This window comes from Schistocerca nitens, chromosome 4, assembly GCF_023898315.1.
Source record: "Schistocerca nitens isolate TAMUIC-IGC-003100 chromosome 4, iqSchNite1.1, whole genome shotgun sequence".
In the NCBI taxonomy this organism is placed as follows: Eukaryota; Metazoa; Arthropoda; class Insecta; order Orthoptera; family Acrididae; genus Schistocerca; species Schistocerca nitens.
In genome coordinates, this window is record NC_064617.1 from 171353347 (window position 1) to 171379950 (window position 26604).

The 26604-nt window shown below is 37.7% G+C and overlaps 1 protein-coding gene across 3 annotated transcripts in view; it reads left to right on the forward strand.

Annotated features, from left to right (window-relative positions):
• Positions 1-26604, forward strand: part of LOC126253642 (cyclin-dependent kinase 12) — a 178531-nt gene that overhangs the window by 85752 nt on the left and 66175 nt on the right. Inside the window, exon 14 of one of the 3 annotated variants that reach the window (XM_049955144.1) lies at positions 9677-9720. The exons of the other annotated variants lie outside the window; for them this stretch is intronic. Within the exon in view, the coding sequence (XP_049811101.1) occupies positions 9677-9705 (29 nt within the window). The 3' untranslated portion in view covers positions 9706-9720. Of the gene's footprint in view, positions 1-9676; positions 9721-26604 lie in introns of those variants that run through there. 3 annotated transcript variants of the gene reach the window in all.

Consider the following 26604-nt stretch of genomic DNA (forward strand, 5'->3'; position numbering starts at 1 on the left):
CTGATAAAAATAATTGTCATCTCGAAACTGGTACTATACTGTAAGCCAGTACATAATGCTGTGTAATGTCTTCATATCCATCTGCATTTAGCATTTTATTAAGTGCTATAAGAGAACCACAACCTAACTTTGAAAACCATCCCATACAGTAACACGATCTCCTCTGTACTTCACTGTCGCTTATACACACGATGGCAGGTTGTGTACTTCAAGCATTTGCCAAACCCAATCCCTTCCGTTAGATTGCCATGGGTTATAGCATAATTCATCACCCCAAATCAATCGTTTCCAGTCATTCACTGTCTAGTGGTGTCACTCTTTACATTACCTCAAGCATCACTTGCCACTGACTACAGCAATATGTGACTTGTGAGGAGATGCTTGTCAGTTGTAACCTGTTCTTTTTAATGCAGTCACTGTGCTAGCTGGACAACTAGTAACACTTTGGAACTCGTAAGTGGTTCCTTCCATTGATATCATGTTTTGTTTTTGCAACCACACTGTGCGTTGCTTGATGGTACCTTTTCAGTACATGAGGTCAGCCTGCTCTTGATTTTTGTTGTGCTTGTTCCTTCACATTTCCACTTCACAATCACAACACCAACAACAGTTGATGTGGGCAGCTTTAGGATTTAAATATCCGTGATGGCTTTGTTACTCATGTGACATTTAATGATGATAATCCACAGTAAAAGTCATTGAGCTCTCCTGACCGAATCATCATGCTGTAACTGGTTCTTTACTGGCAATACAGTATTCACCACTTCCTTTTATACTGACAGGTTGACCCCTCATAACATGTAGTGGTCATTTCTGCATTACATGTGCGTTTCCAGACATTTTTGATCAGCTAGTGTGTTTATAACCCCTTCCATTAACATTAGATTTTAGCAGCATATAGCTATGTTCTGCGTTAGGAGGTGTAGTACATCCCAACACTTTTGGTTTGTACTTGCTAAGATATCTGCTTACGGCCTTGCTGCAATGGTAACTCCGGTTCCTGTCAGATCACTGAAGCTGTCGAGCTGGGCTAGCACTTGGTGGGTGACCAATCGGTCTGCAGAGTGCTGTTGGCAAGTGGGGTGCACTCAACCCCTGTGAGGCAAACTGAGGACTGTGAGGCAAACTGAGGAGCTACTTGATTGAGAAGTAATGGCTCTGGTCTCGTAAACTGACATACAACGGGGAGAGCGATGTACTGATGACGTGCTCCTCCATATCCACATGCAGTGATGCCTGTGGGCTGAGGATGACATGATGGTCGGTCAGTACCATTGGGCCTTCATGTGGGCGGAGTTTAGTTTAGTTTTAAGATATCTGCTTTACAAACTATCATGTTTGTTCTTGTAACATCAGTTATCTGTGTCATCTGGCTTTCTGTGCATATTGACAGATTATGCTTCCCTGATTGGATCATGGAGTGGGCTTTTTCAATTATTTCTTGATATTGTACATGGAAATTTTATAAACAAAAGTTAACATGTAACATAACACTATGGAAAGTGCTCAGAGTGTGACAGAAAATATTTTATTCTGTGGAATGGCTTTGCGCAAAGCTTGAAGGTTGACTTCAAAAAACGAAATGCAGGGCTGAAGTGTACAGCAAATGCATTGCACTCTGGCAGAAAAGTAGGCAAATTTATGTCATATGCTATGGAAAGTTACTTTGCTGGTGTAGTGTTCTGTGCTCATTAAGTGCAGCTCAGCAGCTCCTTGTGCTGTATAAACAAAACTGAAATTCTCATTTTTAATTTTTTTCCTTTGGAAGGGAAGAGGAATATCTGATTACAATAGAAAAAAAGTTAATATAGAACATATCTTTTGTAATGTCAGCACTTCAAATAATTTGCAAGTGGATTAAAGACGTTAAAACGATTTTTTTAGAGTAATCTATTGAGATATTAACCTAATTATGATTTTTAAAAACAGTGGTGCTTGAAAGTAGTAATGTAGTATTGTATCACTCGTCAATATTGGTAGTGAAACTATTCTGAAAATAGGCAGGAAATTTTATAAACGTAAGTAAACATGTAAACATAACTTAATAGAATGTAAAGTGCTCAGTTTGTATAATCTTGCTGTTCACATTTACCACGACAGGAGTAGTTTGTTCTGTGCAATGGCCTTGGGAAAAACTTGGAGGTTGAGTTCAAAAAATGAAATACAGGACTGAAGTGTACAACAAATGTGCTGCACTCTTGCAGAAAACAAGGGAAGAAGGATGGAAATAAAAGGAGCGGTACCAAGAGGAAGTGAGAAATTTTGTGAACGAAAAGCAATTGCAAGTCATTAGAAGAAGACACAGGTCACACTCGTCTACAAGATGGGTAGCAGAAGCAAGCCACACTACTACTATCCAGTTTCATTGATTTCCATCTGTAGTAGAGTCCTAGAACATATTCAAAGCATAAAATAATGATTGACAACCTCCATAGTAACCAGCAGGGGTTCCGAAAAAAAAAAATTGATTAGGCGAGACCCAGTTTGTGCTTTTGTCACATGATGTCTTCAAAGCTGATGCAGTATTTGTTGACTCCCAAAAGCGTGTAACTCAGTTCCACACCACTGATTATGGTTTTATGTCATATCAAACTAACTTTATTACTGAATTGTGACGATTCTTTGGTTGGGAGGAAACAGCATATTATCTGAGATAGAGTGTCACTAACAGAAGCAGAATTAACTTAAGGTACACCGAGGAAAGTGGGTTGGAACCCTTGTTGTTTGTTTTGTATACTAATTTTCTGTCAGGCAATATTAACAACTACTTTAATAACGAAGAACTGAAAATAGGTGCATAAATGCTCAGTCAGATCTTGATGAGATTTCAAAGTGGTGCAGAGATTGGCAACTTGTTTTAAATGTTCAGAAATGTTAAGTTGTGCACTTGAGTGTAACAATTTGTAGGAATGTGAAATGGAACAATCACACAGTCTCGGTCATAGGTAAGGCAGACAGCAACTAAGAGACTTTGATTCATTGGCAGGATAATGAGAAAGTGTAGTCAGTTTGCAAAGGAGAATGATTACAAATCACATGTACGTCCCATCTTCGGACATTGCTCAAGTATGTGGAACCCGTATGAAAAAGGATAATGAATGTGTATGAAGTCGATCAGCACAGATGATCACAGGTTTGTTTCACTCATGGGAAAACGCAAATAAAATGCTGAAAAACTTGTTTACTGATACTTGAAAGATAAACACTAATTAAATGAAAAATCGGGAGATGCTCTTTAGCCTAGTACCTCTTTCTTTGGGACTGTAAAGACAAGGTGATATTAAATGCAGCATTCACAGCAACTTGTAAGCAGCCATTCTTCCCACCCCAGATATTTCATTACAATGGGAATAAACCCTGACATCTGGTACAATGTTTAGTACTCTCTGTCATGCACTTCATAGTGATTTGCAGAGTATGTATGTAGATGTAGAGTTAACGGTGAGAGGTCAGTATGAATGGGATAGGGTGAGACTTACACGTCATTAGAGCTTGTAAATAATGTTATCCAATTTACCAATAACTCAGAGTCCTTATCTAAAAACATGGTGCTAGAACATTTCCAGTACCTGTTAACCCCAACTGCACACCCTTCAGCTGGCTTTCCATATCCCACCTGTTTTAGCTGCTCCTCAGTATTGGCTTTTGCAATTAATGTTTAAGACCTCAGTATCTGCGCTCTTGATTTTTTAGTGTGGAACTGGAAGACTGGAAACTAGTATAATAGATTAAGGGAGAGCCACTTTGAAATGTTGCATCATTTTGATGAACTCAAGGACTGGAAATGCAAGAACTTTGTTAGCTGAATTTGTCACAAATACAAGATCATATGCAGCATATGGTGTGCTTGCCACATCTGTGATTAGTATATACAGTAATGAACATTTAAAGCATTTGGTGCAAAAAATGATTTCCATAGCAAATTCCTGAATTATCATAAATGCCATGTACGACTTTCACATGAATATGCAGTTTGAATTTTTGTTACAATGTTTTAATCTTCAGTACAAAGGGCAAAGCAGTTTTCTGCTATGTTTTTGGCAACTCTGTGTAAAAGAGGCAGAACTTCCGTTTCCTGCAGGACTGTGGTGTAAGATGGGACTTCCTCCCCTACTCCCCAACAACGAAATGTTGTACTTCTGTTGGTATCTGAGCTCGTTTTCTCTTTAGTTGAAGAAAATAATTTTTACCCCACAGTTTGTTTTTACATAATTGCCACAGAATTTAGAATGTCATTTTAATTTGGTGATTTGATTACAGCCTACATATACTACCACTGCTGTGTTGAGCTAAAGCTTATGTTTTTAAATAAGCAAGTGGTTGCTGTGGAAATGGAGATGAAAAATTCTGCCCTTCTTTGTTTCTAATCAATCATATTTCTCTAATATCAGCGGACTGTAGCATTTGTATGCCTTGAATTAGTTTGCACACTGGCCAGTAGTTGTGAATGGCAAGGAACAAGGGAAGACGTGCTCCTCAGGCCAGTCTTATACATTTTAAGCAGTGTTGTTGGGTACATTACCACCATGAATGATGGACTCTTCTGCATAGAACAGTGGCAGAGTGACAGTGTTTTCATACACTTTTCAGTTACCTTCCATTTCATTGTGGCTGTGGGACCCCCTAGGACCCCTAGGAGAGCTGTAATCTGACTACTCCAAAGCTTAACAGAACCTCCATGATACTTCTTAGTGTGAAGAAGTTTTAGATTATACACTTCTAATATCTCCATTCGTAAATACGCATGTCCTGTGACAGAGATGTAGACTCTTTGGTCCACATTATGAGAGCAGTTCAGTGAGGATACTTGTTTGAAGACAAATGTCCTTGCTAACTCAAGTTGGTGTTACCATATTGTGCTGCCAACTGGTAAACAATCTTGAAACAAAAATGACACTACTTCATAGGTCAAATTTGGCTGCCATTTCCATAAATTGTGGAAAGTGCTTTTGGCTGAGATGGAAAAACTGCAGAACCATACAGTGATTTGTTTTTAAATATGAAAAATGGCAAGATAAAAGTGAATTTGAATGCTGATTATTTTGGCCTTTGTCCTCCAATGCAAATGAGTGGACATGGTTTGTGCGGATGTATTTACTGAAGAAAGCATTGAAACAGTCCTCAAAACAATTCTTACTGATTTTTTGGGGGAAAAAAGAGCATGAAATACCAAAGGCCATAGATTTGTCAATTGGAATGTCAGCTAACATTTCACTTGATCAGTTGGCTATAAACTGGGTACCACTATCGCTGAATATCAACCACAATGGGATGTAGGTTTCAACATCAAAGTTATGTTTGGAGCAATGTAACTGAGGTCTGGAAAACATTTTATGGTTGTGTTGTCACCATCAACAAGACCAATATTCATCATTATAACTCATAAATCTAGCAACAGTGAAAAGGATTTGCCCCAAAGATAGTGCAGATTGTCCCATTTGCCAGAAAAGTTACAGTGATAACTTTTGGGCTGTAAAGTGCATCATACTCTATGGATTTCATAGAAAAAGGGTAACAATCACTGGACAATAATACTGTGAGGCATTATACTGCTTTAACAAGAAATGGAAGAAAATGCTGCCCTGTTTGGTGAAGAAAAAAGTGCTGTTTTGCTGCTAGAATGTGGCAACACATTCATCTAAATTTGTTGCCACAATACTGTGTGAACTGCATTATGAACTGCTGTTGCATTTACCTTATTTGCCCAGCCTGGCTGCCCTGCAGTTCCGTCTTGTTTCCACATGAAGAAAGGGCCCACAGGTTAAAAAGTAAGATTAGAGGTTTTAAAAATATGATTGAGACATTAGAGAAAATGTATGAAGCTAAAAGAAGAGACTGTTGGAAAATAATGTCTTCTTTGGAGGAGGGGGGTTGGGGGGGGGGGGGGGTTCAGTCATATCTTTGTTCCCAACATAGGTGCTTGTTGAATTATTGAATCGCCCGCCCTTTGTACGTGCTTCCAATCATCCAGTGGTCAGCAGTCTAAGAGTTTTTGGTTCTTATACCCCCCCCCCCCTCCCCACCATGAACGATGGACCTTGCCATTGGTGGGGAAGCTTGCGTGCCTCAACGATACAGATAGCTGTACCGTAGGTGCAACCACAACGGAGGGGTATCTATTGAGAGGCCAGACAAACGTTTGGTTCCTGAAGAGGGGCAGCAGCCTTTTCAGTAGTTGCAGGGGCAACAGTCTGGATGATTGACTGATCTGGCCCTGTAATCCTAACCAAAACGGCCTTGCTGTTTTGGTACTGCGAACGGCTGAAAGCAAGGGGAAACTACAGCCGTAATTTTTCCCGAGGGCATGCAGCTTTACTGTATGATTAAATGATGATGCCGTCCTCTAGGGTAAAATATTCTGGAGGTAAAATAGTCCTCCATTCGGATCTCTGGGCGGGGACTACTCAAGAGGACATCGTTATCAAGAGAAAGAAAACTGGCGCTCTACAGATCGGAGTGTGGAATGTCAGATCCCGTAATCGGGCAGGTAGGTTAGAAAATTTAAAAAGGGAAATGGATAGGTTAAAGTTAGATATAACGGGAATTAGTGAAGTTCGGTAGCAGGAGGAACAAGACTTTTGGTCAGGTGAATACAGGGTTATAAATACAAAATCAAATAGGGGTAATGCAGGAGTAGGTTTAATAATGAATAGGAATGCACGTAAGCTACTACAAACAGCATAGTGAACGCATTATTGTGGCCAAGATAGATACTAAGCCCACGCCTACCACAGTAGTACAAGTTTATATGCCAACTAGCTCCGCAGATGATGAAGAGATTGATGAAATGTATGATGAGATAAAAGAAATTATTCAGGTAGTGAAGGGAGAAGAAAATTTAATAGTCATGGGTGACTGGAACTCGATAGTAGAAAAAGGAAGAGAAGGAAACGTAGTAGGTGAATACAGAATGGGAGTAAGGAATGAAAGAGGAAGCCGCCTGGTAGAATTTTGCACAGAGCATAACTTAATCATAGCTAACCCTTGGTTCAAGAATCATAAAAGAAGGTTGTATACATGGAAGAAGCCTGGAGATACTGACAGGTTTCAGATAGATTATATAATGGTAAGACAGAGATTTAGGAACCAGGTTTTAAATTGTAGGTCATTTCCAGGGGCAGATGTGGACTCTGACCACAATCTATTGGTTATGAACTGCAGAGGTTGTACAGAGTTTCAGGGAGAGCATAAGGGAACAATTGACAGGAATGGGGGAAAGAAATACAGTGGAAGAAGAATGGGTAGCTTTGAGGGATGAAGTAGTGACGGCAGCAGAGGATCAAGTAGGTAAAAAGACGAGGGCTAGTAGAAATCCTTGGGTGACAGAAGAAATATTGAATTTAATTGATGAAAGGAGAAAATATAAAAATGCAGTAAATGAAGCAGGCAAAAAGGAATACAAACGTCTCAAAAATGAGATCGTCAGGAAGTGCAAAATGGCTAAGCAGGGATGGCTAGAGGACAAATGTAAGGATGTAGAGGCTTATCTCATGAGGGGTAAGATAGATACTGCCTACAGGAAAATGAAAGAGACCTTTGGAGAAAAGAGAACCACTTGCATGAATATCAAGAGCTCAGATGGAAACCCAGTTCTAAGCAAAGAAGGGAAAGCAGAAAGGTGGAAGGAGTATATAGAGGGTCTATACAGGGGCGGTGTTCTTGAGGACAATATTATGGAAATGGAAGAGGAGGTAGATGAAGATGAAATGGGAGATATGATACTGTGTGAACAGTTTGATAGAGCACTGAAAGACCTGAGTCAAAACAAGGCCCCGGGAGTAGACAACATTACGTTAGAACTACTGACAGCCTTGGGAGAGCCAGTCCTGACAAAACTCTACCATCTGGTGAGCAAGATGTATGAGACAGGCGAAATTCCCTCAGACTTCAAGAAGAATATAATAATTCCAATCCCAAAGAAAGCAGGTGTTTCCATAGAAATGTTGGAACACATGAAGCAATATTGACCTTACACCTTATCTTAGAAGAAAGATTAAGGAAAGGCAAACCTACATTTCTAGCATTTGTCGACTTAGAGAAAGCTTTTGACAATGTTGACTGGAATACTCTCTTTCAAATTCTGAAGGTGGCAGGGTTAAAATACAGGGAGCGAAAGGCTATTTACAATTTGTACAGAAACCAGATGGCAGTTATAAGAGTTGAGGCACATGAAAGGGAAGCAGTGGTTGGGAAGGGAGTTGAACGGAATGGACAGTGTCTTGAAAGGAGGGTATAAGATGAACATCAACAAAAGCAAAATGAGGATAATGGAATTAAGTCGGGTGATGCTGCGGGAGTTAGATTAGGAAATGAGACGCTTAAAGTAGTAAATGAGTTTTGCTATTTGGGGAGCAAAATAACTGATGATGGTTGAAATAGAGAGGATATAAAATGTAGACTGGCAGTGGCAAGGAAAGCGTTTTTGAAGAAGAGAAATTTGTTAACATTGAGTATTGATTTAAGTGTCAGGAAGTCGTTTCTGAAAGTATTTGTATGGAGTGTAGCCACGTTTGGAAGTGAAACATGGATGATAAATAGTTTAGACAAGAAGAGAATAGAAGCTTACGAAATGTGGTGCTACAGAAGAATGCTGGAGATTAGATGGGTAGATCACATAACTAATGGGGAGGTATTGAGTAGAATTGGGGAGAAGAGGAGTTTGTGGCACAACTTGACTAGAAGAAGGGATCGGTTGGTAGGACATGTTCTGAGGCATCAAGGGATCACCAATTTAGTACTTGAGGGCAGCATGGAGGGTAAAAATGGTAGAGGGAGACCAAGAGATGAATACACTAAGCAGATTCAGAAGGATGTAGGCTGCAGTAGGTACTGGGAGATGAAGAGGCTTGCACAGGATAGAGTAGTGTGGAGAGCTGCATCAAACCAGTCTCAGGACTGAAGACCACAACAACAACAACCATATAAAACCTTTTTTTTTCCATTTGCCTTGTTGAGAAGATATTCACAAATGCTGAGTTTTCTATGACAGTGCATTTGTGCAATTAAAGCTTTGCTGTTTCCAATGACACTGTGTTGTCTAGAAGTGTATGAAGAAAAGTAATCATGGCAGTAATAACAGTTCTTATTAAAATGTTCCTCTCTCTAGCATTGAGTTTAGTATTTCTTCTACTGAAGATTTTGATGTTTTGCCACCTGTGGCTTTTATTGTCGTGGTCACAGCTGTGACAGACTTGGGTACCCCTTCCAGATATGTGACTTGTCACTGATGCACCAGTCAAGTGGGAATCAAAAATCGATGCTGATTGAAAGACGGAAAAATCTGACATGACGATATGTTAATAGAGCGTTACAATGATTGTGGATGTATGGCAATTCAGGACACTCTCGGAGGTATAACAGAGGAGAGAAGCAAATCACAAACTCTGTAAACTAGGGATAAGATGGAAACAAGCTCTGAAATTATAACAATATGAGTTAGTTTGGATATCTACTCACCATATAGAGGAGATGTACAGGCACATTTAAAAAGTAAAGTAGGTTGTAGGACTCTATCTGAGAGTGTTTCAGATGTAGAAAACATGCACAGGCATCCGTGTCCCCCACCCCTCCACCCCCCCAAATCCACCAAGCTATGAGGGTAGTCATGAAGTATTAATTTTTTTTCTTGATAAAATACAATAATGAAACTGATTTTTTTTGTTTTGTTTATTTGCAGTACATATCTGCAGTCCTGGTACACATTGAATTTTCCATTCTACAGTACCATAGCACACTGCTAGAGGAATCAAAATAAAGTGGCTCATTGACAAAGTAAAGTATTGTGTGGCAATTCATTTTCTGTATTTTAATGGGAACAGTGCTACATTAATCCATTCTGAGTGAGTGGGAGTGTACAGCAACAATACAACATCATACGACACAGTGATTTGATGGTGTAGACATTTACGTCCACTGTCATCAAACAAGTCTGAAAGGCAAGGAACAAAATGGCACATCATCTTGTTATGAAGAAATGAGAATTGCAGGAGAGGTGGAGGCCCTGATGCTTGAAGACCAGTGTATCACAGTTGGGACAATAGTGAAAATCATTCGTAGGTCAGTTTCATTGTACATGAATTTTTGAAAATGATGAAGTTTGCCACCCTCTGTATCTGCAACTGCTTGCACCCGTTCAGAAATTCTGTTGAATCAAGGCAGCAAGGGAAAAGTAACTGTGTCAGGTCAGTCCAGATGACTTCCTTATCTACTTAGTCACCGTAGATGAGTGCCGAGTGTATCACTATGACTTTGAGACAAGAAGGACTAACTTTGATGCAACATGTTTTTGTTTGACCTCTACCAGTAACATATCTCAAAGACCATTTTTGAGAGTTATTTCAGAATTATCCCCATGTCATTTTTTACTTGTACTGACAGAGACTGTCTCATAAGAGTTTTACTAGGTTGCTCAGAGAATGAAAAAATAAAAGTCAATTAATTATTATTTTACGATCTATATTATCTCTTACAGTTATATCCTATTATGTAAGTCACTAAGCCATATAATCAAATGGACCAGTTAATTCGAATAGTGTTTGCTGCATACGCCTATTACAAAATAAACTACTAATTAAAGTATATTAAATCTGTATTCATTATCTGATTACCAGTGTAAACATTATTGCTGTTGCTGGTGGTGTAACTATTATCACTATAATTACAACTATTACCATTATATGTCTCTCATTAGTTTATTCGTTATGGATACCATTTCCTTGTAGAAAAACATATTTAAAAACATTTAGGTATATGTGTCACCACTAGACCCAACAGAAAGCTACATGAGTCAACAGCTACAGTCAATTGCTTACATAAGGCTTGGGTTGGCATGTTAGTGCAATTTCCCATTGGCCTATATTTTATGTTGTGCCATCACAGAACCTCTTTTCTGGAAAGTTTCACTCTTACTCAATATAGACTCCTGTAAATAGTTCTATTCGGTGGTCAGTGAGCTCACATATCCTCTCTGCAAAGTATTGACTGACAGTAAATGTAAATCACTATGAAATGATTGCAATGTCATCCCTAGCCTTCCCCCCTTGTTACAACAGTATTGTTGTCCAGGTGAAACCAGTTTGCTACTTTGAAATCTAGCATCCCTACTGTGACTTGTTGCATCTTCATAGAGAGGAAAGTGCTATACTCTGTGTTCTGAATTATCCACGATATAGCTATTGTTTGTCTGTCTTTCATTATTTTATTCAAGTGATCATATATAGGCTGCTTCCAATCAGTTAGTGGCTTAAACAGTTTGACAGGTTAAAGAAGCTAAATGTTCATTTCTCCTGACTGTTCTGCAGAAATATGTATGGTTTTCCACCCCTTTATTAAACATGCCATTCTGTCTACCACAGTTACAATATGCAATATCTTTTTATTTTTTAAATTTTTTTATATACATATATCTGTATGAGTCTCCAACCCAAGTATTTTATGCACTTGTGTTTGATTGACATTCTTGAATCAATAGAAGGAGCATCTTTCCTTGATCTTCGTATGTGACAGATGTATTGTCAATGTGAAAGCTACATTGGTGTAATAAAGATAGCACATGCTAACTTAAAAAGTGCTGAAGATGCAAGCTATGGGCCCAGATAGTAGCCCTGTACCACACAGCATATCCCAGTATAGATCGTTGGCATGACTGCAGTCATCTAAGAGTACACTGGAACCTTCGATCACTGTCTTCCTTTCTTCATGTTCAATACCTGCTTTTAATCCCAGTTGTTATGGATGCCACTCACACCAGTAATATTCCGAGATTGATTGCATGAGTGTTTTATAAACCATCTCCTTTATAGATTGATTGCATTTTCAGGTAGGAAATCTTCCTGCAATATGTCCTTTGTTCCTGCAATTCCTCTTGCCTCGTCCTTTGCTAGTCCCTGCCCTCCACATACTACCCTCTTCCCTGATCCCTCTCCAACACTACACAGCCTTCTGTTCTGCCAATGCACTGACAGTCTTTTTTTCTCTCCTGTTACTCTTCCACTCCTCCCCACCCTCTTCCAAACCATACTTCCTGACTGCACCTCGCAGCCCTACTCTGTCCCCTCCACGTCTCTGCATGTTCTCCAAAGTAACAGTACACCTTACCCCTCCCCTGCCGTGCTATCCTTACCCCACTACCCATGCCAAATTGCTACTCCCATCAGGTGCAGTTTCAGTCTGTAGTCTGGCTACAGTGGCTGAAGACAAAGGTTGTGCGTGAGTTTTGTTGGTTAAATGTGTTTGTGTTTAATATCTCAGAAGAAGGCCTTTTGGACAAAAGCTTAAATGCCTAGTATTATTTTTGTTGTGCCTGTCTGCAACTCTGTGTCTCCTCTATAAGCTGACCTGCAATCTATCCTTTTCATAACATTGTTGTTATTCCATCCTGTACTTTCCATTGTTTAGTTGGTACACCTGTGTAGTTGTAATAGTTGATTAATTCCAGTTGTCACTCATTGATATTGTACTCATAGGATACTATGTTCTGTATTTTGTGAAGTGCATTTTTGAATATTTAGAACAAGTTGCCAATTTTTACTCCACTTTGAAGTCTTATCAAGATCTGTATTAGTGCAGGATTTTTAAGACAGTATTTCATTATTGATAACTGCATCATCTGTAAAAAGCGTGAGGTTAATGTTAATGTAGAATATAAACAGCAACGGTTCCAACACACTTTCGGTGTGCAGCCTGAAATTTGATGTGCTTCTGCCAGTGGCTTTTTATCAAAGATAATATGCTGCATCTTCCCTATGAAAAACTTTAGCCTGGTCACAAATTTTATTTGATACCTCATATGATAGTAGTTCTGTAATAAGCATTAGTGAGGTTCTGAGTCAATTACTTTTGCAGAGATTGGACCTATCCATTTTCTAGCAGCTCAATAATTGTAATTATTTATTTTCTTTTGTTACATTGGCGTGGAGTAGGGGTGGGGGGTGATCACTACATCATTCTTTGAGACAATTATTAAGTAGTATCACTATTCTTATTTTATGCTCGTAGTGAGGTCTTACAAGAATTGTGTCATGTATGTAAATAATATTTCCTTCCTATATAATGATTCCAGTTTCCTTTGAGATATCAGTGTCTAGACTACTAGTTTTTTTATGATGTTAATCACATGAACCAGATGGAATGGAGCAAATTATTACAGATTTAAATATTTTATTTGTTATCTTGCTGTTGTTGACTTCATCCCAGAGAATGAGGGTCAATTTTGTGTCACTAGCAACTTAAACGTTGCACACACATCTTGGAATCTTCATGAATCTGTTACACACTGTGCATCATCAGTAATCAATCCTAGTACTGCAGTTTTGCTGTTCCTTTATGACAGTTATACAACTGCATTGAATTATACATTCAATATGTGCTGGTTTGTTCTTACGGTTCATGTAATACTACTGAGCTGTGTTACTTGCAGTGTGAATTCCGTACATAGGAAACACTGTTCTAAAGAGAACAAGAACACTGAGATGAACTGGAGAGTGTAAAATAAAGTAAACAAATTCTCATGTTGCTGGATGGAACATAGTTACTGAGTGAGGTGACATAGAGGTTAGCACAGTGGACTCGCTTTTGGGAGAACAATGATCCAAATCCATGTCTGACCATTCACATTTAGATTAGGTATGATTCCCCCCAAATTGCCCCAGGTGAATGGTGGGTTTCTTCTTTTGATGAGGTGCAGCCAATTTCCTTCCCCATCCTTGACAAAGTCCTAGCTTTTATTCCTCTCTAATGACCTTAAAGTCAACAATATGTTCCTTCCTTCCTTGAACCTAGTTTCATTGTGCAAATTTTTCCTTAACTGTTTCATGTGGAACTTCATGTCATTTAATGTTCTGACACAGTGCTGTGTTAGGTACCATACTTTTTGTGATTTTGTTATTTGCAAATTATGCTTTCATTGAGAATTGTACAAAATGAATTTTTCTGTGATAAGTTAGCCTAGCTGTAGAAGTCTCTGACTGAAGTGTCCCTACAAATGTAGAGAATATCTTGTGATGTTGCAGTTTAGCAGGTGAATAAGGCAGCTAACCAGTTGCAAAAAATGGTGGTTTTCAACTAACCTTAACCGTGGTTTCAATGGATTTAAACCTGTCTTCTTCAGAAATTACCCCATGTATTACAATGAAAACATAATGGACCAATATTATGTGACATACAAAAGCTACTATCTGCAACAAGTGTAGGCATGTCACAAACAACATGATATATGCCAACATAGGAAAACTAGTACTTACAAACTTCACATTACCAAACAGTCAGTCAGTAAAGCGATGTAACATTTCCACATGAAATGTGTCGGCAATGTTCTGTACATATACTTGTAAAAGTTAAGGCCCTTAAAATCAAGGGCTTGTCATATCAGTAAAATCAATCACATAAAATGCCAGACCCTGTTGAGAGCTATATACTGACTGAGGGAGAATGGAGAGTGTGGATACCAGGAAATAAATCATGAGCTGCATGTGCCGATAACATGTATGTTTGGCAGCATAACCAGCCAATAAGCATAAGCACATGAAGTTACTAACAGAATTAAAGAAATACACAATACCAATAAACAAGTGTAGAATAAAATGTTGAAAAAGACAAATACATAATAAAATATACTAGCACACATTAAGACCCTTGTAGGACCATTAGTACATTATTGTACAAAAATAATAATGCCTGTGCGTAAGTAAGTTATTACAAGCATAACGACAGTAAACAGATTAATATGACCTGTCGTAAATCATTGTACAGGAAGTAATAACACCAGTGCATAAGCACACTATTACACATAATTTACCGAGCGAGGTGGCGCAGTGGTTAGACACTGGACTCGCATTCGGGAGGACGACGGTTCAATCCCGCGTCCGGCCATCCTGATTTACATTTTCCGTGATTTCCCTAAATCGCTCCAGGCAAATGCCGGGATGGTTCCTTTGAAAGGGCACGGCCAACTTCCTTCCCCATCCTTCCCTAATCCGATGAGGCTGATAACCACACTGTCTGGTCTCCTTCCCCAAAACAACCCGCCCCCCTCCCCTCAACACATAATTACAGTAAAGAGCAAAAACTCATAGGTCCCTGTATAGTGAAAAATGTAGAGTAAATGGACTGCTTGCAAAGGCTACCAGCAGTCATATGAAGTGTTTTTTTTAATATAAATACAGCATTGGTTTGAAGCCATTAAATAGTTGTCTACAGGTGAGCTGCAACTGATCATTTAGTAAATTCCCATCTCTGCACTCTAGATGTTTATAGATATTTAGTTCTCCCCAAAGATCCATCCTGCACCCTTTGACCTCTGTGAAGATTAGCTGTCTTTTTCCACACTGGCTGTTTATGCCCCCAAGCATAAATGTTCATCGGCACTTTTGCCTCAGGATTTGTTCCCTGGTATCTCTGCTCTCCACTCTCCCTCACTTAACAAATAGCTCTTAACATGTCTGGCATTTTATATGATTGATTTTACTGATGTGACAAGCCCTTGATTTCAAGGGCCAACACCTGTTGTAGGTAGTGGTTTCTGTATGACACATAATATTGGTCCATGGTTTTTTTTATTGTAATTTATTGTGTTGCACTGTATGCAGGTTTGCTCTTCTGGAGATTACAGGTGTAAATTCTTTGAAACCATAGTTAAAGTTAATTGAAAATCACAATTTATTACAACTGGTTGGCTGTCTTGTTTACTTACTGTTCTGGAATCATTGCTGAAGTATAGCTTTGTTCAAAATATTGAAGTTCCTTCCTGTCGAGGTATCTAAAGCTGTTTCTAAATATAGGGACATCAAACTGAAAATAGTAGAAACACGTACGACCATTGACTTCAATAAACTGTGTTTGAAGTCAGACATAATTCCTGATTACATGAAATTGTACATAGATGTGAAGCAGTGTAACAAAGAGCCTTCCATCAAAAGGAAACTAGTGCAGCAAGTCATTTCTGATAAGACAGTACAACTTCATAGAAAGAAAGACAATTTAAATAGTGAAGCCTATTGTTTGCATTTTTTTTATTTAAATATTTTAAGGAACTTTATAAATTTCAAATTGATTGTATCTGGGATAGTATTAATGACAACAACATAGATAAAATTAGGGCTAGACATGAAAAGAAATTTTAAAAGTCTAGTAATAATAGTGCCAATGCAGTTAACAATGATGTGAAGCATCAGTTTTACTACAGAGTGCTTAATAAAACAGACATTACTTTTGCACAGGCTGAGAACAATTTGTTAAATAAAAGGCTTGAGTACAATCTAATTTTCCAGCTTAAGAAGTTGGGTTGAAATCTCTTAAAACTGGATAAGATCGATCAGGTCAAAATTGCACTTGAATGCAATAACATAATAGATAAAGAACTCACAGTGCAGTCTGATGTCTACTGTTCTGAACAGGGATAAGTAAGAAGTACTAACTGTAAGCTGAAAGAAAACTATGCTTTAATTTCCAAAGGTGATAAAGGCGATACTGTTGTCATTGCTCATAAAGAAAGAGTATATTGACAAAACTGTAAAGTTTTTTGAGTATAATGACATCATTGAGGCTACTGTAGATCCAACCGTGGACTTTTAAAAAGAGATTTGGCAAGATTTATATAGTACAGAGAGTTTGTTTTCACAGAGTTTCAAAAATGTGGCTTATAAATGTGAATCTGAAGCCGCCTCTGCTCAGAAGTCAGTTGAAGTTACATAAACAAGATCACGCAATTCATCGTGTGGTGAATGGAATAGGTAGTGCCCATCACAAACGTTGGCTAGGCATCTTCATTATAAAATTAAATATTTGTTTGTATTTGAGCAAAACTTTTCTGTTAAAAACAGTAAAGATTTATTTGACAGAATTCAAATAATACAGTGCACAGCTGATATTAGGTTGGTCTCTTAATTTTGTCATTCTGTATATGAATGTTCCTGTCGATACAGCTATACCCCTTGTTGAGAGGAACCTACTAAAACATTAAAAAAAAAAAAAAAAATAGAATACAGACTGCTAAACTCATCTGTTTACTGAAAGTTGCTGTCAAATATAATTACTTCACATTTGACTGAAAAATGTATATTCAACCTAACTATTTGGATATGGGGAGTCCACTTGCTGGTGTTTTGGCTGATGTCTTCGTCAGCACGCTTGAAAGAACATTCTTCATTGCCAATTCGGCACTACATAAAAAAATTTTGTTTTTATGCGAAATACGTTGATGATATTCTCGTCACATTTGACAGTAATGGTGGTGAGCTGGAGATACTTTTCAGTACATAGAACAACTTCCATCCTGCTTCATAAAAGAACTTCAGAATGAAAAAGGGGAACTAAATTTTCTTGATTTAACAATTTTTGTAGTATATGATTCCTTCAAAATATAAACTTCTTCTATAACCAAACTTATTCAGACAATAAAATCCCCATGGATCCAAAAGCTCATAAACTAGCATTTTTTCATTCCACCCTACACCATTTATAACTACTCCTTTGTTACCTGCCAGTCAGCTAAATGAATTAAATGTCATTAAATTGATTTCAGTCAATAACGGGTATGACCAGAGCATGGTAGGTTACATCTTCAGAGAGAAAACCTCTCAAAAATGTTCAACATTGTGCAAAGACCTTTCCTCCCACACTAAGAAATTCATATGCACTCCCTTCTGAGGAAATGTTTCGTAGAGGGTTAAATGTCTTCTAGCTGTAATGTCTCTTTCCTTGCAGACAATAGTTTGCAGAGAATTCTTTTGCATACAGTGGAAAATACTGGTGGCTTGTTTTCCAATTCAGGTGTCTATAAATTAACCTGCAACAATTGCCCATGCTATTACATTGGTCAGACAGGCAGAGCTGTGAAGTCAATATAAAAAGAGCATCTGTTAGGAAAGAAAGGAGCAAACATACATAACTCTATGTTTGCTGAACATCTACTAATTGCCAACCACACTCCAAAAAATTCGGGAGACACAGCTATAGTTCACAGAAAAGTCAAAGGGTGCAGGAGGGACCTTCAGGAAGAACTAGAGATCTACAGACGTCTAGAGTGCAGAGATGAGAATTTACTAAATGATCAGCTGCAGCTTGTCTGTAGACAACTTTTTGATGGGTTCAAAACCATGCTGTTTGCAAAAAAAAAAAAAATCTTCATATGACAGCTGGTAGCCTTTGCGAGTGGTTCATTTCCTCAGAATTCTATTATTCAATTTTGTGCATACAGGTTCATTTCTCAGTTTATGTTGTACTAGGATACTGATGCCACCCACTCTTGTTATGTTTGTTACTGTACAGGGACCTCCAAGTTTTCCTCTTTACTGTCATTATATTTAATAGTGTGCTTATGCACTGGCATTATTACTTTCTGTATGATGATGTACTGAGGTCATATTAATCTGTTTGCTGTCACTATGCTTGGAATAACCTACTTCTGCACAGACATTATTATTTTTGTACGATAATGTACTGATGGTACTATGAGGATCTTAATGTATGCTAGTATATTTTATTTTGTGTTTGTATTTTTCAACATTTAATTCTATACTCCTTTATCACATTGTGTATTTCTGTAATACTGTTGGTAAATTTAATGCTCTTATGCTTACTGGCTGTTTATGCTGCCAAGCATAATGTTATCGACACACATGCCTCACAATTTGTTTACTGACATCCACACTCTCCGCTCTCCCTCAGTCAGCATATAGGTCTTTACGTGGTCTAGCATTTTATGTGATTGATTTTACTGATATGACAAGCCCTTCATTTTAAGAGCCTTAACTTTTACTTGTACAGATCATTGCTGACACATTTCATGTGGAGATGTTACATCACTTTACTGACTGACTGTGTGCTAATGTGAAGTTTGTAAGTACTAGTTTTCCTAAGTTGGTATATATCACGTTGTTTGTGACATACATACACTTGTTGTAGGTATTAGTTTCTAAATGACGTGTAATATTGGTCCATGATGTTTTGATTGTAATTTATGGTGTCATAATGTATGCAGGTTTGTTGTCCTTCTGAAGAAGATGAGTTTAAATCTATTGAAACCATAGTTAAAGGTAATTGAAAACAACAGATTATTGCAACTGATTGGCTGTCATATTCACCTGCTCTTCTGCAACCGTTGCTGAAGTACAACCATGTTGAAAATATTGTTGCAGTTTTCTACTTTTGCATTTTTGCTGGATTTTCCTTTACTTCCTTTTTACTGTAGATTTCCTTTTTGTTTGGTTTGAAATTGCATAATTTATTTCATTCATGTTTGTTTAAATTTACCCAGTTTTTGGCCCTGTATATTAAAGTTACGTACTATTCAGTGAGTCATTAGCAGAAAATGCGTTGGTTGATACAACATAGTGGCAACCAGAACAGGGAGAAAAATATTATTTTGCAGTATTTATGATGAAGTGTAATAAATATTGTTGTGATGCCACATTTGCAATAATTATTTGTTTTTGGTTTACATTATTTATCTTTTGCTGGTTACAGCATCAGATTTTCTTGCTCTTTTTTTATTTAGGTTTTTTTTTTTTTTTCCCCTCGGTGATAATACTGCATCCTTTCAAGTGTAAGGTTAGGATCTTTTGTGTAGTTAATGATTCTTGAGAAGCAAAGAAGTTGTTCAATTTATGATGAGAATGATGTGTATTTCGATCTTCACCTGTTGACTGAACTACACAGGCATTTTGCTAGAATGAATAATGAAAAACAACTCCAGGAGCTGTTGAGAACTTTATTGATTCCTGTAGCGGATTTGGCTTTTATATTAAGACAATGCCAATGGTTCTGAAAACTGCCATAATTATTATAGGCATAAAAACATTGCATATAACATAAGACAGAGAACAAGGCTCACATTATGAACAGTTTAAGTACATATAAAGTATAAAACTTACATTATGCTGTAGAGAAGCCACATCCAAATGAGAAAAGTGCAAGTCATGTGAGAAACATGAGCATTACTGATAACTTTGTTTAGAGTTACTCTGCAAATTGTTTGTAAATATGATCTGTAAGTAGTCCATGTGGACACAAACTATGCCAATTCCCTCTGCAGTTTCCAAAAGTTCAACTTTTGCATACTAGAGGATATAATTTTGCACTTGGCTGCCCTATCCAGTGCTACTATTTTTACAATTTTATATTATATCTAAAAAGAACTATATGTTGCCTTTATAATGAAAAATATAAATTGCTACCCACCAAACAATGGAAAATCCTGGATGGAATGTAACAATATTATGAAAGTGGCAGTTGCTACTCATCATATAGCACAGGTGCTGAGTCACTGATAGGTACAACAAAAACACATGACTACAGACTACAAACAGCAGTACATGATGGGAGAGGCAACTGGATTGGGGTAAGGAAGAGGCTAGGGCGGGGAGGGGAAGGGTAGCAGGCTAAGGGTGGAGGACAGAAAAGTGCTGCTGGGGGAGTGTGCAGGAACGAGATGGAGAAAGGATAGGGCAGCTAGGTGCAGTCAGGAGGTTAGATGGAGGGTGGGGGGAGAGAGGAGTGGGGGTGGGAGTAGTGGAAAAAGGAGAAAAGTAAAAAGACTGGGTGCATTGGTTGAATAGAGGGCTGTGGAGTGCTGGATTGGGAACAGGGAAGGGGCTAGATGGGTAAGGACAATGACTAGTGAAGGTTGAGGCCAGGAGGGTTATGGTAAAGTAGGATATATTGCAGGGAGCTTTCCCATCTGCACAATTCAGAAAAGCTCATGTTGTTGGGAAGGATCCAGATGGCACAGGCTGTGAAGCAGTCATTGAAATGAAGAATGTTGTGTTGGGAAATGTGTTCAGCAACAGGGTTGTCCTGTTGTTTTTTGGCCACGGTTTGTCAGTGGCCATTCATATGGACAGGCAAATTGTTGGTTGTCTTGTCCACGTAGAATTTAGGACAGTGGTTGTAGCTTAGCTTGTAGGTCACATGGCTCAACTGGAGCAGTTTATTATTAATTGTAAAAAGAGCTGTGGAACCAGCACATGGAGAAACTAATTTTTAGGATGAGTTAGCATCACCTTGCAAACAGAAATGAAAATACACTGAAGAGAGCAGGTGCTGATTGAATTGGTATATGATCATTACGTTTTGCTGATGATATTAAATTTACTTTGCCATATTTTAGCCCACTCTTAGCACTAAATGCAGTGTGTATGTGGCTGTTACTAACACTTATTAAATTACAAAATAGGTAGAATGCCTTGTCATTACTTACCTTTGGGAAGTGAAATTCCAGGTACTGCTGATAGAGACAATAAAAAATGGAAAATATTGATCAACAATGTACCTTCCTTTCACTAATATTAAGTAGTATATATTGACGTGTAAGTAATTCTTTTGTTTCCTGTAAATGGCACAGTTTTCTCTCCATTTAAGCCTAATACCATAATATGAGTACATCCAATAATTGCTGTGGCTAAAGACTGATTACATAATACAAAATGAATGTGGTTTCTGTGCTATCATCTTCTTCATATCTGTGAGGTGTATTTAAGGCACAAATGGTAAATGGTTCAGAATTATTTAACGTGGATATAGTGGAACTGAAGAACTGTTCCTTATTTGGCTGTCCACCGACCTTCCTTTTGGCAGAATGTAATATTTACAATTCTAAAAAGGGCAAATGCTTACAGGTGTGAATATTACTGATCTGTCAGAGTAATAACTTGTGGTTGCAAAATATTGATACAAGTTATTGGAGAAGAATGGAAAACTTGTAGAAGTGAACCTTGGGTAGATCAATTTGGGTTCTGGAGTATGTAGGATTACATGAGGGAATACTGATTATACAACGTATCTTACAAGATATACTGAAGAAAGGCAAACCTATGTTTATAGCATTTGTAAACTTAGGGAAAGCTTTTGACAATGTTGACTGGCATACTGCCTTTGAAATTCTGTAGGTGTCAGAAATAAAATACAGGGAGTGAAAAATTATGTGCTATCTGTACAGAAACCAGACTACCATTATAAGTTGAAGGATGTGAAAGGGTAGTGTTGGTTCCACTGGGGGCATGACAGGTTTGTAAGTTATTCCTGATGTTATTCAGTTTGTACATTGAGCAAGCAGTAAAAGAATGATGAGTTATTTGAAAAGCAATTGAAGTTCAGGTAGGAGAAATAGAATTTTTGATCTCGAGAATCGGAAAACTACTTCAACTGTAACAGTATCCTTTTTCCTGATTCCAATAAGCAGCAAAACTGTAATTTCCAAGGTGCATATTCACAGCTGTAGTTGCCATAACTATACAGTCTTTTGCAAAATCTTTGATGTTTAATAGTGACATTGTAATTACGTCAGAGATGGCGAAGGATATGGAATATCCTTTGAACAGAAAGGGTAGTGTCTTGGAAAGAGTTTATGAAATGAAATTAAGTATAACAAGGATTACAGCATGTAGTCAAATTAAATCACACTTTACTGAGGGCATTAGATTGGAAAACTGAGAGACCAAAAGTATTAGATGATTTTCGTTGTCTGGGCAGCAAGATAAGTGAAAATGGCCAATGCAGAGATGATGTACGGTGCAGACTGACAGTAACAAGAAAAGCAGTCTTCAAAAAGAGACATAAAATATAAAATTAGAAGTCAGAAAGTCTCTTTTGAAGACTTCAGCCTTGTATATAAGTGAAAATTGGCTTGTTAATAGTCCATACAAGAAAGAATGAAAGTTGTTGAAATGTGCTAAAGCAGGATGCTGAAGATTAAATGAGTAGATTGGATAATTAATGAAGAGGTTATGAATCAATCTGGAGAGAAGGAAAATTGTGGACCAACCTAACTAAAGCAAGGGATTGGTTGATATAACACATGCTGAGGCATCAGGGAATCATCAGCTGTTCAACTCTTTGACTGCTGTTGACTAATTAACTTGTCATGTTCTGATGCTCTCCGGGTGCTGTTGACAAGTTTAAGTACAGCCTCTGGGCTTTCCTTCAGCGCTATTGACAGGTTAATGCTGGCTTACTTGCTAAAGACGAGCACAGATGCACCACTGTTGCGATACCTGCATGTTATGGACAAGTTTAAGCAAACAGTGGAATTTCTGCCCAGTATCTCAGTGGCTTTGTGCAGTTCTGCCAGATAAGTTGTGTACAGGTACTTTATCTCTTTTGATCGCATTTTAATGCATTACGTCTTTCTGTTCATCAAGTTTGCCATTACAGTGTTTTCCTCATAGTCGATTCTACAAAGAAACTGACAAGGCCTCGTGGTTGTACTGAGGTAGACATCACATAAATGTTCATGAAGAGTGACAATGAGGATGAGTTATTTGATATCAGCATCAGTGACAACTGCTCCACAGATTTTGAAAGCAACAATCCTAAGCTGTCTATATCATTTTTTGTAGCACTATAGTCTTATGTCTCAACAAGAGATGTAATTGATAATTCTTCCGAATCTGAAGAATCGGAACATGATTGTGAAATGCCAAGAAAGACAGTTAGTCTACATTTAGCATTTCATATTCTCTCTACTTCAACCCTCATCATTGTTTTACTTCCAAAGTAGCAAAAGTCATTTCCTAATATAATCCCCTCAGCATCACCTGATTTAATTCCTTGCTTAAACATGATTTCATTCTTGCCACAAACTGTTCTTAATTATATACAAAACAACAAAATCCCACAAAAACAATTCTTCCTCTTTCCAGACAAGTTACGTATAATATTATTGTTGGGATCTGTAGCCTGTGTTGCCATGCTGGTTTTGTGGGTTTCTTCTGTGTGTTGGTTGGTTCTGATCTCTGCCTAGTGTGTATATTTAGTGTAGTGAGTGCTCCTATATAAACCAGTAGTTGTAACTCTTCCATAGTTGTAATTTCATTTATTTTGTTGTGTATTATTGTGTTGATAGTTGTTATTGTTGTTTCGACTTGCGGGTTATTTGGTGGTCTATGCAAGAATGGTCTAATGTCTGTATTTTTGTCTTTGTGTTCTATATATGTCAGCTGAAATTTTTCTTCTATATCTAACATGTGTGTCATTTCGTGTTCTATTTGTGCTTGTTCTGGTGGCTGTCTTAAGATTTCGTTTTCCTCCGATTGTTTAATTGATGTGTGTTGTTCTTTGTTTGTTTGCTCTGGGATGTTTGAGTCCATTACTGTATTTTCTTCTTCTTCTGATTGCACATTATTTTGTTCCAGTATTTGTTGTACTTGTTGTTTGATGTTTTCTAATTCCGACTGGGGTATCCTGTTATTTCTGATTATTACACGGATCCGAGCAGCTAGTCGTTGTTCTGTTAAAAATTTTAATTCTGGGTTTCTGGTAATAAATGTTGTGTATACTTGTGATCTGTATCCAGTTGTGTTGGTTCCTAAGTTTGTTGCTTGGTAATAACAGAACATGAGGTGTCGGTTAACTTCATCTGACCATCTCATCCTCTGTCTTTGTTTTCCTTCTAGGGTGGTTGCAGGAAGCATATCCTGCAAAACACTTCTATTTGCATTTAAATCATTTTCCATGTGGCTAGCAGTGTCGTTACCATTGTGGACGGGCATAGGGTTCAAGCGTCGTCCCTGACTATGACAGTGCTTGTCCGAGGCTTCATTAGTTCTGTCCTGAACCAACTAATCACACTAAAAGGGGGGTAAGCCCTATTAGTGGTTTGTTCTTTTCGTCGCCTTTTACGACTGGCAGAACATACCAGAGGCCTATTCTTTTCCCGGGCCTCCACGGGTTTTATTATTGGTTCTTTCTTTTCTCAGACGTTATGTCTGGTCAAAAATGGAAAGTGACGCGGACCTTGATCAAGCGTGACTTCCTTTTAACTGTACGGTATATGTTATATTGCATTTAGGAACTTTCGGGTAATTGAACATGTATCAATAATTACGGATTTCTGTAGTTGTATATATAAGTTTGGATGTAGCTGTATTGCATTGATGTACTGGTGGATATTGTGTGGTATGACTCCTGTAGTTGATAGTATAATTGGTATAATGTCAACATTATCCTGATGCCACATGTCCTTGACTTCCTCAGCCAGTTGGATGTATTTTTCAATTTTTTCTCCTGTTTTCTTTTGTATATTTGTTGTATTGGGTATGGATATTTTGATTAGTTGTGTTAATTTCTTCCTTTTATTGGTGAGTATGATGTCAGGTTTGTTATGTGGTGTTGTTTTATCTGTTATAATGGTTCTGTTCCAGTATAATTTGTATTCATCATTCTCCAGTACATTTTGTGGTGCATACTTGTATGTGGGAACGTGTTGTTTTATAAGTTTATGTTGTAAGGCAAGCTGTTGATGTATTATTTTTGCTACATTGTTATGTCTTCTGGGGTATTCTGTATTTGCTAGTATTGTACATCCCCTTGTGATGTGATCTACTGTTTCTATTTGTTGTTTGCAAAGTCTGCATTTATCTGTTGTGGTATTGGGATCTTTAATAATATGCTTGCTGTAATATCTGGTGTTTATTGTTTGATCCTGTATTGCAATCATGAATCCTTCTGTCTCACTGTATATATTGCCTTTTCTTAGCCATGTGTTGGATGCGTGGCTGTGTTAGATGATACGGGTGCTTGCCATGTAGTGTTTTCTTTTTCCGATTTACTTTCTTCGTATCTGTTGATGTTATGTGATCTAAAGGGTTGTAGAAGTGGTTATGAAATTGCAGTGGTGTAGCCGATGTATTTATATGAGTGATTGCTTTGTGTATTTTGCTAGTTTCTGCTTGTTCTAGAAAGAATTTTCTTAAATTGTCTACCTGTCCATAATGTGGGTTTTTTATATCGATAAATCCCCTTCCTCCTTCCTTTCTGCTTAATGTGAATCGTTCTGTTGCTGAATGTATGTGGTGTATTCTATATTTGTGGCATTGTGATTGTGTAAGTGTATTGAGTGCTTCTAGGTCTGTGTTACTCCATTTCACTACTCCATGTGAGTAGGTCAATATTGGTATAGCATAAGTATTTATAGCTTTTGTCTTGTTTCTTGCTGTCAATTCTGTTTTCAGTATTTTTGTTAGTCTTTGTCTATATTTTTCTTTTAGTTCTTCTTTAATATTTGTATTATCTATTCCTATTTTTTGTCTGTATCCTAGATATTTATAGGCATCTGTTTTTTCCATCGCTTCTATGCAGTCGCTGTGGTTATCCAATATGTAATCTTCTTGTTTAGTGTGTTTTCCCTTGACTATGCTATTTTTCTTACATTTGTCTGTTCCAAAAGCCATATTTATATCATTGCTGAATACGTCTGTTGTCTTTAGTAATTGGTTGAGTTGTTGATTTGTTGCTGCCAATAGTTTTACATGTATAGCAAATGTGTGATTTTGTGTGGGTATGTTCCAGTGATATTGTATCCATAATTTGTATTATTTAGCATGTTGGATAGTGGGTACAGAGCAAGGCAGAATCAGAAAGGACTTAATGAGTCACCTCTGCATCTATTATTAGTTGCTGTTTACATCCTCGTGCTCCTTTGCAACAGCTGTTTTGTTCTTCATTTATAATTTTGTTCTGTGTTGTGTGTGTCATTAATTTCTGTGTAATGACTGAAGTTAATATTTTGTATATTGTTGGTAGGCATGTTATGGGGCGATATTTAGCTGGGTTTGCTGTGTCTGCTTGATCTTTAGGTTTCAGATAAGTTATTATCTTGTGTAAGTGTATCAG